Genomic DNA, 14351 nt, shown 5'->3' with positions numbered 1-14351 from the left:
AATTTGTCATAATTTGTAGCTAATGTCATCAACAAAAGTACTGAAAGCAGCAAAAATATCCTGTAAAATTACGTTCATTTCACACGTGACCGACTGGCTGGTTCTGTCATCCATTCATCCAGCCCACGCCCACCCCAGGCCCACCCCACCCCAACCACACGCCCACCCCACCCCAAGCCCACCCCACCCCTCCCCCACGCCCACCCTACCCCACGCCCACCCCACCCCACCACACGCCCACCCCGCCCCAACCACACGCCCACCCCATCCCGCCCCAACCCTACTTAGTATTTTGAGCAATTCTTTTGCTTCAAACGAAAACATTATCAGAAATGCAAATGATCTGACCTTCTTGGTGTAAAAATGGCGCAAAACGTTTTCATGTCGGACTCGAGCGTTTGGATTGATCCCATATTAAAATTGCGGTGATCGAGTTTAAAATATAAATTCAGCTTTGCAAGTGCAACATTTCACTCGCGAACATTGCAAATTTCTGTTTGAACCACGATGAATTCCTTTGACAGTAAGTAAGGGTCAACTGCCTTTTTTTCCCTCACTGTTTTCCTCTCCCAAATGGTACTGATGGATTCCACAAAAATGTTTGACACTTTCGCTGCGTGCGGAACGCTCATTTTATGTAGAGATCGATAGTGAACCAGTCTAGTCCTTTCCAATGGCCACCGCATGGGGGCGCTACCATATAGGAACAAGTTACCTTCACGACAGCGACGCTTTTGCCGAACGAAGTCCAAATTTCTGATCAGAAATCTGTCCCAAACAGGTTTGTTGTCCTCCTTCTTTTCCTATTAAATGTAAAGGGTGCAGTAAACAACCGTCCAATGTACGTTAGCGTTTCGAATTAGGCATTTAATTAGTTCACACTTACCTTTTTTTTCGTGTAAGAATAATGTGAAAAATTAGGTCAAGCAATATTCATAGAACCGTGCGGTACATGTAGGCCTATGATGAAGTACCAGCTGATCTACCCAGTCATGGATCAGGTATGCCGTATTTGAAACTCGCAATTATTGTTGTGAAAGTACGTTACATACAAAACAGCAATATATAAGATAGTGGATATATTGCCGGCGGCAATCCATCACCAGATAGCGCTGTAGTTGTACTCTCTAAGATAGGGCTGAATTATAAGACTAAGACTTTTGAGATACCACGAACAGTTGTGTAGCACCTGTGGCCTAGTGGATAAGCAACGGATCTCATGAGCGGGAAGATCCGGGCTCGATCCCCGCTGGCGAAATTTTTAAGTTTTTTTTTCCCCATCCCGAAAAAATAAGAGTATTCTTCTTTTAATATTTTAACATGTCTCAAACATTTTATTGCTGAGTATTGCATTTTCTTTTTTTTCAGATTTGTGGCTCTGGAGGATTTTTTTTCAAAGGGAAATAAAGTCAGAAATTATAAAATGGTCTGATTCCCATCTTGTGAATACGAAGTTACAATGATAATGCTGGCATGGAGCCAGACTAAAATTTGTTACCGGAAAATGTCTTAAGTACCAAAAAAACCTGTAACTGCGCATGTTCAGTGCATATCCGGCAAGCTAGCGTTTACTAAAGGTTCGCCGTCTCCGGCTAAATATCCACTGCCTTATTATAATGTGCAGGAGTGAGATGAATTGAAATTAGATTTGTGAGGAAATATATGACAAGTCGAAAGTGCAATGCCAATGAGTGTAAAAACTGTAAATAGTGGCACTTGACTTTGTTTGTGTGAATGTGAGATGTGGATGTAGCAAAACCGTTTAGGCTCTAAGGCCCCCCAAAAAAATACCTCGGTCTCTGGTCAGCGCGCGCGTCGATTTTAATCATGTGCGTCAACCTTTTTTTTTTTCTTCAAATTAACACGGAAGCTACAACAGCGCCCTCTATTGCCGCACCTCCTCAAATTTTTGTACCAAGGAGCACCAAGGAATGGGGAAATTGCACCAAGGCAAATGATAAAGGGCACCAAGGCAAATTATGGAGGACACCAATGTATAATGAGGACACAAAAAAGCAAAATAGTACCCACCTTGTCCTTACAATTCAAGCTTGAAAAAAAAAAAAACACCAAAAAAAAAAAAAGCTGCGTCGCCGCATCAATTCCGGAACTTCGGTCTGACCAGAGACCGATTATTATTTTTTTTGGCCTAACATGCGATATATCACTGTTTTGGGTGCAAGGTCTGTGGTGAGTGTTCTGAATCGTGACATGTTGTACACATGATGTATGGTCAAGAATACATCCAGAATACATCCTTAAACTTTGGTGTTATCATGGACAAATGATGGAGGAATAAGTTCTTATTCCTCCATGGTGCCTATGGGCCAGCCCATGTGATAATACAGATGTGTTTGAAATTAATTTAAATGAATTTTATGGAGAGTACACATATGATTTGAAATATCAACTGGAATGCATCGAATCACTATACAATTCAACTGAACTGCTCAGAAATAATAACTTGTAAAATCATTTTGAGGTAATTACAAATGTAGGTAAGTAATGTGTACAGGGGCGGGTTTAGCTTTCAGGAAACGGGGGTGTTGATTTGCCCCCTGGAAAATGTTGGAATGTACGATGCTTTCTCCTGCATTCTAAGGCAAGTTTGAGAATAAACTTAGCATTCCAATTAATATTTTTGGCCCCATTTTACGAGTATCGTAACGTTAATCTGCGGCAGATTGGGGGGGGGGGGGGGAGGAGGTTTGCCAACCACCCCCCCCCCCCTACACTCACTCTAGATCCGTCACTGGTACATGTACTTTTAAACTTTGCATGGTCTTAGTAACGACTGATGTCCAGCAAAATGATTGCAGTTTGTTATGTGCGCTTTTTAACTCTCGCCAATAATCACACCATCATGGTCTGTTTGTTTTTATTCACAGTGTCTGACTGAGCCGTCACAGCATGCACGTACATGTATGGAAGCCTATATCACCTTGGTTTTCTGCACTAGGCTTTCCCATGCTCCCTTCCGGCTGAGCCCAAACTATTTCTAGTTTGGCAGTGTTTGTCGGCTTGTTGTGAAACGAGACAGTCATTTTCATCTACCTAGCCTAGTGTGTCTGGCTTTGATAAAAAAAAAAAGATGCAGACAGTCTGACAATATCTCTTGTGTGAACACGCAAAATTTTAATGATACAACTTTCAGGCTCACTGTAGAATTCATTTGTTTCTCTGTTGCTGCCCTTGTGATTATCCACAATGAGCCCTGTACCATCAAAAGCTTTTGACAAAAGAGAAAGATGGAATTCAGCTTCGTGATGTTTATACATGAATCAAAGATTTCAGGCTGCGGATGAGATGAAATATGCCGTAGTACTCGTTGAAAACTGCAGCAAAGATGGGCTGAATTTAGCGACTGCTTGTCGATTCTATTCCATCCGGTTCCGTCTTGTATAATCCAATGTAAAATGTCATCATCGTCGAATGGTGGGCGTGGTTTGCCTTCCATCAACTCTTCCCGCGGCCCCAGACCAAGCAATGACAAGACCACGGAGAGGCGATCAAAGAATTTGCCTGGGAGAAGTTTGTCTCCTCAGAGGGGTGTTAACATCTCACAGACAACACCAAGAGCCAAAAAGAATCTCAGTTCCAGACTACCACCTCAACAAGAGTCACTCGGTGAAAACAGGCATCGGCCGTCTATCCACAACAGGACGGGCCGAAGCTTTTCCACTGGCATCGAAGACGTCGATCCGTCGAGAAATTGGAATTCAGAAGGAGGAAGACCAAAGAGAGAAAGGACATTCAGTGAGAAAAGTAACTCCCGGAGGTTACTGCAGCGCTCCTCCATCAATTCTTCGGGAGAGCTGATACCATTTCAGCGAGCTCCCAGGGATGGTAGTTATGAATCACACCTACCTGTTAGTAAAAAAACCACACCACAAAATCTGACGAGACAAAGTAGCCTTTATTCCTTAACAGATCGCGAGGAGAGGCTCTCTGCTCGTTTACAAGAAAGTCCAGAGAGTAATGAAGAGCAGAGCAACAACTCGTTGATCGAGAATGCAAGTAAAAGCCAGAGCCTGTCTTACGATGAAAGGAAGAAACAGCGTGGCAAAGTAAAAGTTGCAAACAAAAGCATAGACAGCAGGAGAGAAGGATCAAGGATTATGAGAAAGATGAGTAGCCAAGAAGTTGGTCATGGGATTAGGAAAGCCCCATCAGAAAGCGCACCGAGAGGACGTGCCCAAAGTGATGTGACGAGTCCGGGTTTACCGTCACTGAGGAAGACGGAACAATCAACAAATTATAAAAGTGAAAAAGCTGAACAGAATAAACCTGCTGGCATACTGGTCCCTGGTCTTGAAGAAAATAGAGAGATAACAAATTATGTCGAAGAAAATAACCTGGAACCAGACTTAAGGCCAGATGAATCCAGTAGTCAGTCTGTAGGATCATCTAATGAACCGCCCATCGATAATGTTTTTGACGAAGGTGACGTGACGTTGGCTGGTAATGTCCATGTCATGTTGCCCTCTGCTGAGTTTAAAGCAGCAGCACAATCGGAAGATTCAACAAGCACTGTCACAAATTCTGCCAATCATACTGTGCTTCAAAATACAAGTGAATCCAATTTACCTGCAGGTTGTGATGAGTCTGACATCAGAATCAACGAGCAACTCAGTGGGAGTCAGCAGCCGAACAGTGTCATCCGTCGACGATTGAACTCTGTTGGAACAGGGGACACTAGTCAAATTCAGTCAAGTCAAGTTTTGGTATCGCCATCGGTGTTGAGTAATAGACAGAGCTCAAGAAGTCAAAATGTTTCCCACAGCGATGATCATGCTTCATCTGGTGAACGTCCTGAGTTGTCAACTGAGAGTGGGTCAGTCAATCAACAGCAGCCTTCTCCAGGAGTTACTGATAACACTGTTAGTCCAAGGTCAATGCTTGCACAACCTCCTCCAATCAGCAACTCCACACCCTCAGCTGGCTCAACCTCGCAGCAAGCTAGACTCAACCGTTTTGGTCGGAGGATAAGAATACCATCATCAGACTCGGTAGTCACTGGAGAAAGCAACCAACCAGACGAACAGGAAGCTCGGACTGTTTCTGAGCAATCAGCGGAGGAACAATTCGAAGGAACAAATCGCCAAAGATACCAATTCTTCTCGCTATCAAGGGACATATCTGGGACCGATCGGGAGATCCAGATACCCATTACCCCAAATCGAGACCTCCTCTATGGTCAACCGCCTTCACCACCTCTTCTCAGAAGACACCACAGAACCCACTTTGGCTCAGGCACATCGAACTTGCGACAGTCCTCTGAAGAACAAGGAACGTCAACCAGCATTCAAAGTAGTCTTGGGTCTTCAATCAGCAATGATGACCTTGATTTACATGAAGACTCGTTCCGCACTGCATCAGGCACCGCGGCAAACTTCGCTCCTCTGCTCCACTCCGGACCAGTGCTAGACAGCTCCTCATCAACACCTCATCAAAGAGGGAGGTTGCATGAAGTAGGTCCTACCTCAAGCATGGCAACTCTTGGCAGCTTTAGCTCCAGTAACAGCAACTCTCCGAGACAGCTCCATCTACAGTCCTCTGCTCAATCTATTGACAATGTCTCTGACATTGAGAGATCCTCGGACTATGATCAGGACAACTTGACGTTTTCGGTGGAGGAGGGACGTCTCAGCCGGGATGCAAGGAGGAGGTATCAAAGCGATCGCAGTGAAGCTATCCCACGCTTGCTGTCTCAGAGAGGTCGTCAGCCACCGAGGGAACTATCTAGAGGGGCAGAAGTCATGGAGGATGTGTTTGGATCATCTCGGGACGGCATTTCTCAAAGGTAAAGAGCTCACAGAGTTACATGTGTAGTCAAGTCCAAACAATTCCTCGTATAAATTTAATAACAAGCCAAGCTGTCCCAAGTAAAATCACAAGTTGTTCAAATGAACTGTTCACTGCTCATACCCTCTTCCGTTTGATTCTACGGGCTACAGGTCTGAGAGCTTTTAAAACAAAGAGAGTACACGTTAAAATTACATTGAAGTTTAAGAGTTGAGAGTTGTTTTTTGTAAGGCCAAAAAAAAATAGTTCTGGTTCCGATTACATGGCATTTGAAAATAGGGTAGGTACATGTAGGTAGGGAATTTTTTTTTTTTTGCCAATTTGTTTTGTGTACGATCATATGGAGGTGTCTGCGTGTAGTCAAAGGTAAATGGTAGAAATTTATGGTTTTGGGTGTTTTTTCTCATTTTCCCATAAAAAAATTAGGGTAGGGGCTGTCAGAATAGGGTAGGTAGGGAAACCGGAAGCAGAACTATTTTTTGTTTTGTTGGCCAAATCATACAATGGTATGTTGATTAATCCTTTTCTGCCAGATATCGGCCATTAGATAGAATTTCAAACAAAATTCTTTGGAAGTGAGCTATCAAAACAGAACAGTCGGTGTAACCTTTAGCAAACAGATTGAACTTCATTCATCATTAGTTGTTTAAGCTTTCAATCAAAGTGGCAAATATTAACAGGTTTCAGTGTTCTAATTAGTCTGCTGCCAACAAAGAGCACTTACTTTGCAGAAGGGGTTGAGATTAAGCAGGCTCTTCTATTGAGCTACATAATTGCAAAAGAGATCAAAAGTCGGACAGTTCATATCCGCTTATTGATAAATTTTTTAAAAATCTTCAAATCTTATGCTGTGGAATCAATCTTGCCTTGCCCTCTTTAAAGGGAATACACAACATTTGTTTTTGCTCTAATTTTCAGAAATAAATGGATTTGGAGGATTAGTATGCTATAGCAAATATTGTTAAACTGACTTACTTAGCGTTTTGGGGTTGTAGATGCTGGAAAAACCAAGAAAACGAACCATGTTCTTGTAGTCTGGTTCCCTGACCCCACGTAAGATGAAACATTGCAATTTGTAGACTTTGGGGGATTAAGGTCAGAGAATCAGTCTAGCAGGCTTGTACCCCTTCACAGGTGTGTAATCAGTTGCAAAGAAAATGCGGAATAACTAAATATGAAAAATTAGGAGCAATTTTTGAAAAAAGCCAGTTTTCTCCAACGATGGTCGGCTGACCAGCGTTGGAAAAATACAAGTTTTTCTTGAAAATGTCAGCACACCAGGAGCCACGATTTTACAGAATGCTTTAGAATGTGATCACTAACAATCCAGTAAGATATTTTGTGATAATTTGATCATTTCGTTTTTTGATGTTTGCAAATGTTTTATCTTCCCTTTAAGGGGCTCCAATGAATCTCCTCTGAGAGACGCTACCCTGGAGCTTCAGATCCCTCTGCTGAGCTCCCCGCTCTTCTCCCCACTCGGCATCGCCCCAGGAATGCTCCTCAGTCTCCTCATCAGGACACGCAGAGAGTTTGGTCAAGAGTTCATGGAACTTCTCCTTGAGGTAAGAAAAAGGTCTCTCTGATGGTGTATCATCATCCGCGCTTGGATTTGAGCATGGAGATACAAAAAAAAAACAGTCTCTGGTTTTTGTAACATTGTTTCCTTTCATCGTTATAAAGGGATGACCGATGGTTAATTTTGACACTGTTTTTTTGTGCAAAGTGCCCCCCCCCCCCAAAAAAATTGTTTTTGTTATTCCAGTTTTAGTGATAATGGGCACTAGAAATTGAGTGTCCACTCGTGCATATTACAGAGGAATAAAAGACCTGTCTTCAGTTGGTTTTTGGTGTAGATGCGTGCATTGAAACCCTGCAGACTAAAATTTTGGGAAAATCACAGCTGTTGGGACTTGCAACCCAATCTACATGTCTTCTGAAATGGCCAACAAGTATAAGGCCCCCCCCCCCAAAAGTCTCCGGTTTCTGATATGGAGCTTGCCCCAAAAGTGGTGCAGTGACACGTTTCCCCCCCCCCCCCCTATTTTTTCTTCTTCAAATGTCGGCTGACTATGATCTCCTTAAAACTCTCAAAAATATCCTGCAGGGTTGAGCTTGAGGTGACCTCAGTGCCATAAGGCTTGAGAATTCTGCACCCTTATGATCTCGACCGACGCGAACATTCTTCGGGAAATTTGGATAAGTCAAGAGAAAAATCAGAGAAAACTGTAACGTCGGATCATACACTACAGCGACATCGACATCGTGCATGCTGGACACAATGAGAGGGCGCTTTTTGGGATAGATAAACGCTTTTGTATTTACTCAAATTTACCAACCTTATGCCCGCCTTCCGTGACCGCCTTACTTCAAAAAGACTCCTGATGAACATATTGTTATGTGATTCTGAAACATAACTTGTCATCTTGACTATTGGCATTGATTTCTCCGTAGAACATGATGCTGAATGTCTTGGCCCATCATCTCTTTGTGGGCGATCAAGGAGGCAATGAAGATGGCATCACCGGTGCACCGCCTCCGGCGACCCAAGATATCATCGATAATCTCAACGAGATACCAGCGCTAGAATCACACATAGGTTTGTGTTTAAGGATTTAACCACTTCATTAAACGTAATGGACACCATTTGCAAAAAAAAATGGTGTTTCTGCTGATTCAAGGAACAACAATACCAGAAATCTGATGCAGGTTATTAAATAAACTAACCTTTAGCTCAGTAGATACACGTTTGAGAAAACTATGGAAATTCATCTTCATCTTTCTCGGCGCAAAGCATGATGGTTTGGTCCTAACCATCACAAGGAAATGATGGTGATTCTTTTTTCCTTGAAATTGACGGCAAACTAGGCACAATGATTTCCCAGGATGCTTGATCCTATTATTTACTCACAATCAAGTAGGTTATTTCATGTTATCTTCAAGCAAACTTGTATCCTCGATCCTGATTGGACGATCCATGGCAACAACAGTGTGATATGAGGCTGTATTGCACGGTCCATATCGCACCCTGCGTATCGCGCTATTCAAAGATGCGAGCGACATTCCAACGGCATGCGCTAAACTGCTAAAAGGTTCGTGTAAAGCTATGGTCCAACTTTACTGCGCGTCAAGTTTGCTTGAAGATAAATTCGTTATCACGCTCGGGCTCATGGAACATGGAAAATGTAGTGCGTCTGTGTCCCACATACCACTCGGCCTTCGGCCTCGTGGTATGTGGGACACAGACGCACTACATTATTCCGTGTTCCACTCGCGCTCGCGGGATAACTAATAATAGTTTGACAATTCATGATTATTTATCCAAAATATCCATGCTGGATCCCTGTCAAACATTTCCCATTTGAGGATTAAGATGTTCTATCTGCTTTCTTTGGCTTGCAAGCTAGAGTTAGGCAGTTTGAGGAAATGAATAAATGATCATTCTCATGCCTCTTTATTTCCAGTCTCCTTTCGAAAAGAATGAATAGGTCTTCACTCTGATTACGGTTAGGGGGACAATGGTGCCAAAAACAGCAAATTTGAAACACAAGGCATGAAAAATGCAACACTGTTGAATATGTTAAAGGAAATGTACATCATTGGCTTTTGCTGTAATTTTCAGAAATGAACTATTTGAAGGGGGAGTATAATAGATCAAATTTTGTTACACTGACATGTTTGAAGTTTTTTGTTCGAAAATGCTGGAAAAACCAAGATAAACAAAAATGTTCAAGTAGTCTGGTTCCCTGACTTCACTAAAGATAAAATGGATCAATTTCCAGATGCCGGAAAATTGTAAGGTAAGGGAACAAGTCTAGCTGGCCTGCACCCGTTCATGAATAGGTATAACCAATAGCAAACAAATTGAACTGAATAAAAAAATGGTAAATTTGGAGCAGTAGGTTTTTCCAACGGTGGTCGGCCGACCACCGCTGGAAACGTATACAAAAATACAATTTTCTTGAAAATGACTTCACACCAGGTGCCATAACTTTACAGGATGCTTTTGACTGTCATTTACCAACATCCTAGTAAGGTATTTCGTAAAAACTTGGTAGTTTTATTTTTCGATGTTTGCAAATGTTGTATATTCCCTTTAAGGGGCAAAATTCTTTTTTGGCAGATAGCCTATTCTTGTTTACAGAAAACTTACAACAGACCCCATACGTAGAGAGCCCTCTACGAGTACAGGTTTTGGTATTTAAATTCATTGCCAATGAAAATGAAGAGTTTCTGCTCATGTGTAGAAGAAGTCTATTGGTTTGCGACAGCTGACGAATGATTTATAAATGTTCTGTTCAACAGAAAAGGAGATGAAATGTGCCATATGTCACAGCGAGTACGAGCTGTATGAGACACTATCTGAGCTACCTTGCCAGCACTTCTTTCATCCTACGTGTGTGGCAATCTGGCTTAAGAAGGTAATTATGTATTCATAAGATGGGATTTTTTTGCGTCGGGGTGATGTAAATCAAATTAGGTTTTGCCCTGCACCGACGTATAGACGCTGTATACTCAGTGTGTTACCTCCCGAGTGAAAGTTGGAAAAAATCACTCGGATGGGACTCGAACCCACGACCTCCTGCTTTCTAGTGCAGTTGTCTTACCACTCGACCACCGAGCTAACGGGATCGGTTGGCTGGTTCGAATCTGATGTACATAGCAGCGGGTACCGCATTAACTATTCATAAGATGGGATTTTTGTGTGTGTCAAGGAGATGTAAATCAAATTAGGTTTTGCCCTTCTAGGTAATTATGTTTATTCCATTTCATGTAAAAACATGTATTCTGTCCTCATGGTAAAAATGTTGCTGTCAAGTCCATCACACAGTGGAGTTCAGACATGTCCTTACACACGTACTGTTACAGTATTCCACGTGCAACTGATGATGCAAGCAATGAATGTTGGCCTATACACATCCCGTGATTATTGAACTGGACATGATTTCTGTGCCTGCGCTGTAAGCGCAGAATTGTGAGCATCAGAACAGAAGCATGAAATTGGTTACAGAGCCATGAAATTGGGCCGAGGCCTCCCTAACATAACAATTCAACATTCACTAGACCCATTACATCTGATGTCCCAATTGAGGGCAGGTATTTGTTCCTGTGTGGTACGCATGGGTAACTACATTCCAAGTCCTGTATCATGGCGGGGGAGGGGGGGGGGGGATAATATGTATGTATTTCCCCCCCCCCCCCCCTGCTTTTTGACCATGGGGGCATTGGCCATTGGATCTTCCCCCTTCTCCCCCTCCCCATATTTTGTTGTAAGAAAAATAAAATGTTGATTTTGGGGTTTTCTTTTAACTTGCCAAAAGTCCATATATATGCAGAGAACAAGTATGTAAGCTTTAAATGCACCGTTTTGCTGTAAGGGCCCTGTCACACTTCTGCGTATCCTAATTCCTTATGAGTTGCGCATTGACATTTTTTTCATACGCAGTCGTACGCATAATACGCACCTCATATGCATCTCTATCGTTTTGTGTAAGCTTTATGTACGCAGGCATACGCATGGTACGGCCCAGTACGCCGGATAGTTTTGGGCATGCACAAAACTACGCTGCGTACGCTGTTACGCAGGTCATAAGTTATAAATACGCAGCATATCGGTCCCGCATCGGTCGAGCACGGTACGAGTACGCTATGTGTTCGTGGGGGATAAGCGGTTCATACGCGGTAATACGCTGACCTCCCGGCACGCACCCCGTCAGCATATGAGCCGCCTATATTGGACGTATACATAGCGTACTTGCAGCGCAGATACAACACACTCTGAACGAACTCATAGCGAATGCCGACGTATTGCGTCAGGCATGTGGTCGGCATAAGTCGGGTGCGTCCGGAATACGCTCAGCATGCGCACTGCATACTGACCTATTCGCAGCCCGAAAAATAATGTTGTGCACTGCATACGCAACTCATACGCATCCCATACGCAATGGATGCGCTGAATTCGGTACTTGTTCGTTAGATGTGCGTCGCACATAAGTCGCATAAAATTTTGATAAGGAACTCATAAGGAATTAGGATACGCGAAAGTGTGACAGGGGCTTTAGGTTAGGGGACGTAAGCACACAACTCTGCACGTACTTTTATGTACATTTGTAACTTGAACAGCAGTGCCCCCCTAGTGTCGTGGTTTCCAGCCCCTCCCCCCTCCCCCCTTTCAAATTTCTCCAGCCGGCCAATTATAGGATATGCCACTGGCTATACATGTATTGTGCTTTCATGGCCTCTGAATTCAAATAACAAAACACTGTGAGGGTTCCCCTTGCAAGCTGGGTCTGTGGCCTTGTACATGTACAAGCAATTAAACTACCACCCCCCCCCCCCACCTCCCCCCCCCCACCTCCCCCCCCCCACCTCCCCCCCCCCCACCTCCCCCCCCCCTTGTTATTGATTGCCTGCGCACCAATAATTATTCCCTGTTCAGTAGAGCGTTATATTTGTGGAACAACTGTTTGTTTGATGAATTGGCTTTTTTTATCATTCTTATGATAAAAATGTGCCCTCCAATCTATAATGAGCCGGCCCTGTTCTTATTATTTTTGATTTTGTACTCATTATTTTTGTGTTCATTATTTTACAGTCGGGAACCTGCCCTGTTTGTCGTTTCCAATTGCTGTCGCCTGCTCGTTAGTAATTGCAGGAGATGCTAGGCTTCTCATTGCCATGGCAACAAAGATAAGTCATTAGTGTCTTTTTCATTAGGGATTGAACATCCTGTATATGCTCTTATGGGGCACCGGGAACGTAGTAAAGAAAAAGTAACAACAGGGACGATGGGACCTCGCAAGTCAGTCTTATGAAATCTAAGTAGCCCACAAGGGAAACGCTATGGAGTTTGAGATTTCAGTAGAAACAAAGGAGAACAATACAGGGTGAGTTAAAAAAAAAAACGAAACCCAAATGTCGGGACCATTGTTTTAGTGAAGTTCTGCATGTAGCACTTTCAAAATATAGGATATAAAAGCCCAATTCATAAGTGTTCTTCTAGTACAAGAATCATTCAAATCACTTATGTACTTTTGAAGTTTCTGAATTTTAAACACAACCACCGTTTCAAAGTTCTGTCCACGGATCAACAGAAAGTAAGTGTTCTTTCAGCAAAACGAAATCAAATCACATGTGTGTGAATTGTTTGGTTATGCTGCAAGAAAGCACACCATTTTTGTGATCCGTGGACAGAACTTTATAACGGTGGTTGTGTTTTAAAATCCCATAACTTGAAAAGTACATTGAGTGATTTGAATGATTCTTGCACTAAAAGAAAGCTTATGAATTGAGCTTTCATATCCTAGATTTTGATAGTGCTACATGCAGATCTTCACTAAAGAGAAGTCCCAACATTTGGGTTTCACTTTTTTTGACTCGCCCTGTAGTAGGGAAATAAAGATGGTAGTAACCCGTGGCAAGATGCGTGCGTTCACAGTTTGCTCACAAGATGATCGCCTGCAGAGGGGATGAAGCGGCAATGTCACGTCTCGCGGAGCTGCCTCTCATCCTCGAAGCGGGCGGGGCGGTGAAGCTGCCTATCCCGCGAAGCAGGTGGGGTGAAGCCGCGTAGATAGATGCATTTGGTAATTGATAAAAAAATAGGTATTGTATTGTTTTGCTACTTGGGAGAAAATTATTTATCTTTATTAATGCACGTATGAGCATATATTGTTTATACTATCACAGTGTGACTGAGAATGGATGTTACTGCTAAGCAGTTCGACGGTATGTACTTAGAAGATTGGTGTTTCATAAGAAACTGTCTTTGTTGATGTGACTGAATAAAATTGGTTGTGGATTTTTTTTCTTTTTGAGAAAATATTCAAGAGTAAACCTTCTTAAAAAAGCCTGAAATATATATATTTTTGAATACCATAAGAAGTTCTAGGACTTCTCGATTATTGTGATTGTGAAATTTTTAAACAAGATATAGAAATGTATTTTAAGCAGATATATGCCCGTGTTTGCACTCATTGTCCTATGGACTACGTGTGTGAACATTAGAGGGCGGTACACACTGCGTGCACACACTGGTCCGTGCGCGTAGGCGCGAAGTACGCATGACTAATATTTATTCTGAGTGTGCAGAAAACCCATAGCATCTTCTCCTGAGCGTTGGGCACTGACGGTAATGCGTTTAAATGTCTCTCCCATTGGTCTCCCCCAACTCTCCCTATTTTTAGACCTTTTTGTTGAGGGGTTACTGGAGCATGGAGCCCATATGGTTGTAGCATAGAGCAAGGACCCAAGAAGTCAGAACTCTTGCGCGATTTACATTTTGACCATTAACATACCAATCCCTCGGGAATGTCTATAGCTACAGCACTGTGACCGCAAGCCTCGACCATTCAAAGCGTCCCTTGAACACGATGATCGTCGCCGCCTTTTTAGTTGGTAACCAACAACCTCCCTATATGTTGCATAATAAGTCATGTCACGTCGCTGCTCTTTTTTGAAAAATATATTTTACGACAAGATAGGTTTTTACAACTGCGCAGTTGTTAGATGTGAGTTATGAACTCAAGTTAGCAATGTGCAGTTGT

General features: G+C 42.8%; 1 protein-coding gene across 1 annotated transcript; it reads left to right on the top strand.

The window, feature by feature from the left end:
• Nucleotides 1-234: 234 nt before the first annotated feature.
• LOC119729664 (E3 ubiquitin-protein ligase Praja-2-like) lies at nt 235-12760 on the top strand. Its single transcript, XM_038202328.1, has 6 exons — nt 235-781; nt 2889-5803; nt 7205-7370; nt 8260-8404; nt 10111-10226; nt 12401-12760. The coding sequence occupies exons 2-6, from the start codon at nt 3417-3419 to the stop codon at nt 12449-12451; spliced, it is 2865 nt and encodes a 954-aa protein (XP_038058256.1). The 5' UTR covers nt 235-781; nt 2889-3416; the 3' UTR covers nt 12452-12760.
• Nucleotides 12761-14351: the final 1591 nt, after the last annotated feature.

Source organism: Patiria miniata, unplaced genomic scaffold, assembly GCF_015706575.1.
Source record: "Patiria miniata isolate m_02_andy unplaced genomic scaffold, ASM1570657v1 HiC_scaffold_21, whole genome shotgun sequence".
Classification (NCBI taxonomy): domain Eukaryota; kingdom Metazoa; phylum Echinodermata; class Asteroidea; order Valvatida; family Asterinidae; genus Patiria; species Patiria miniata.
Note: the sequence above shows the minus strand (reverse complement) of the source record. Positions and strands in the feature narration are given on the sequence as shown.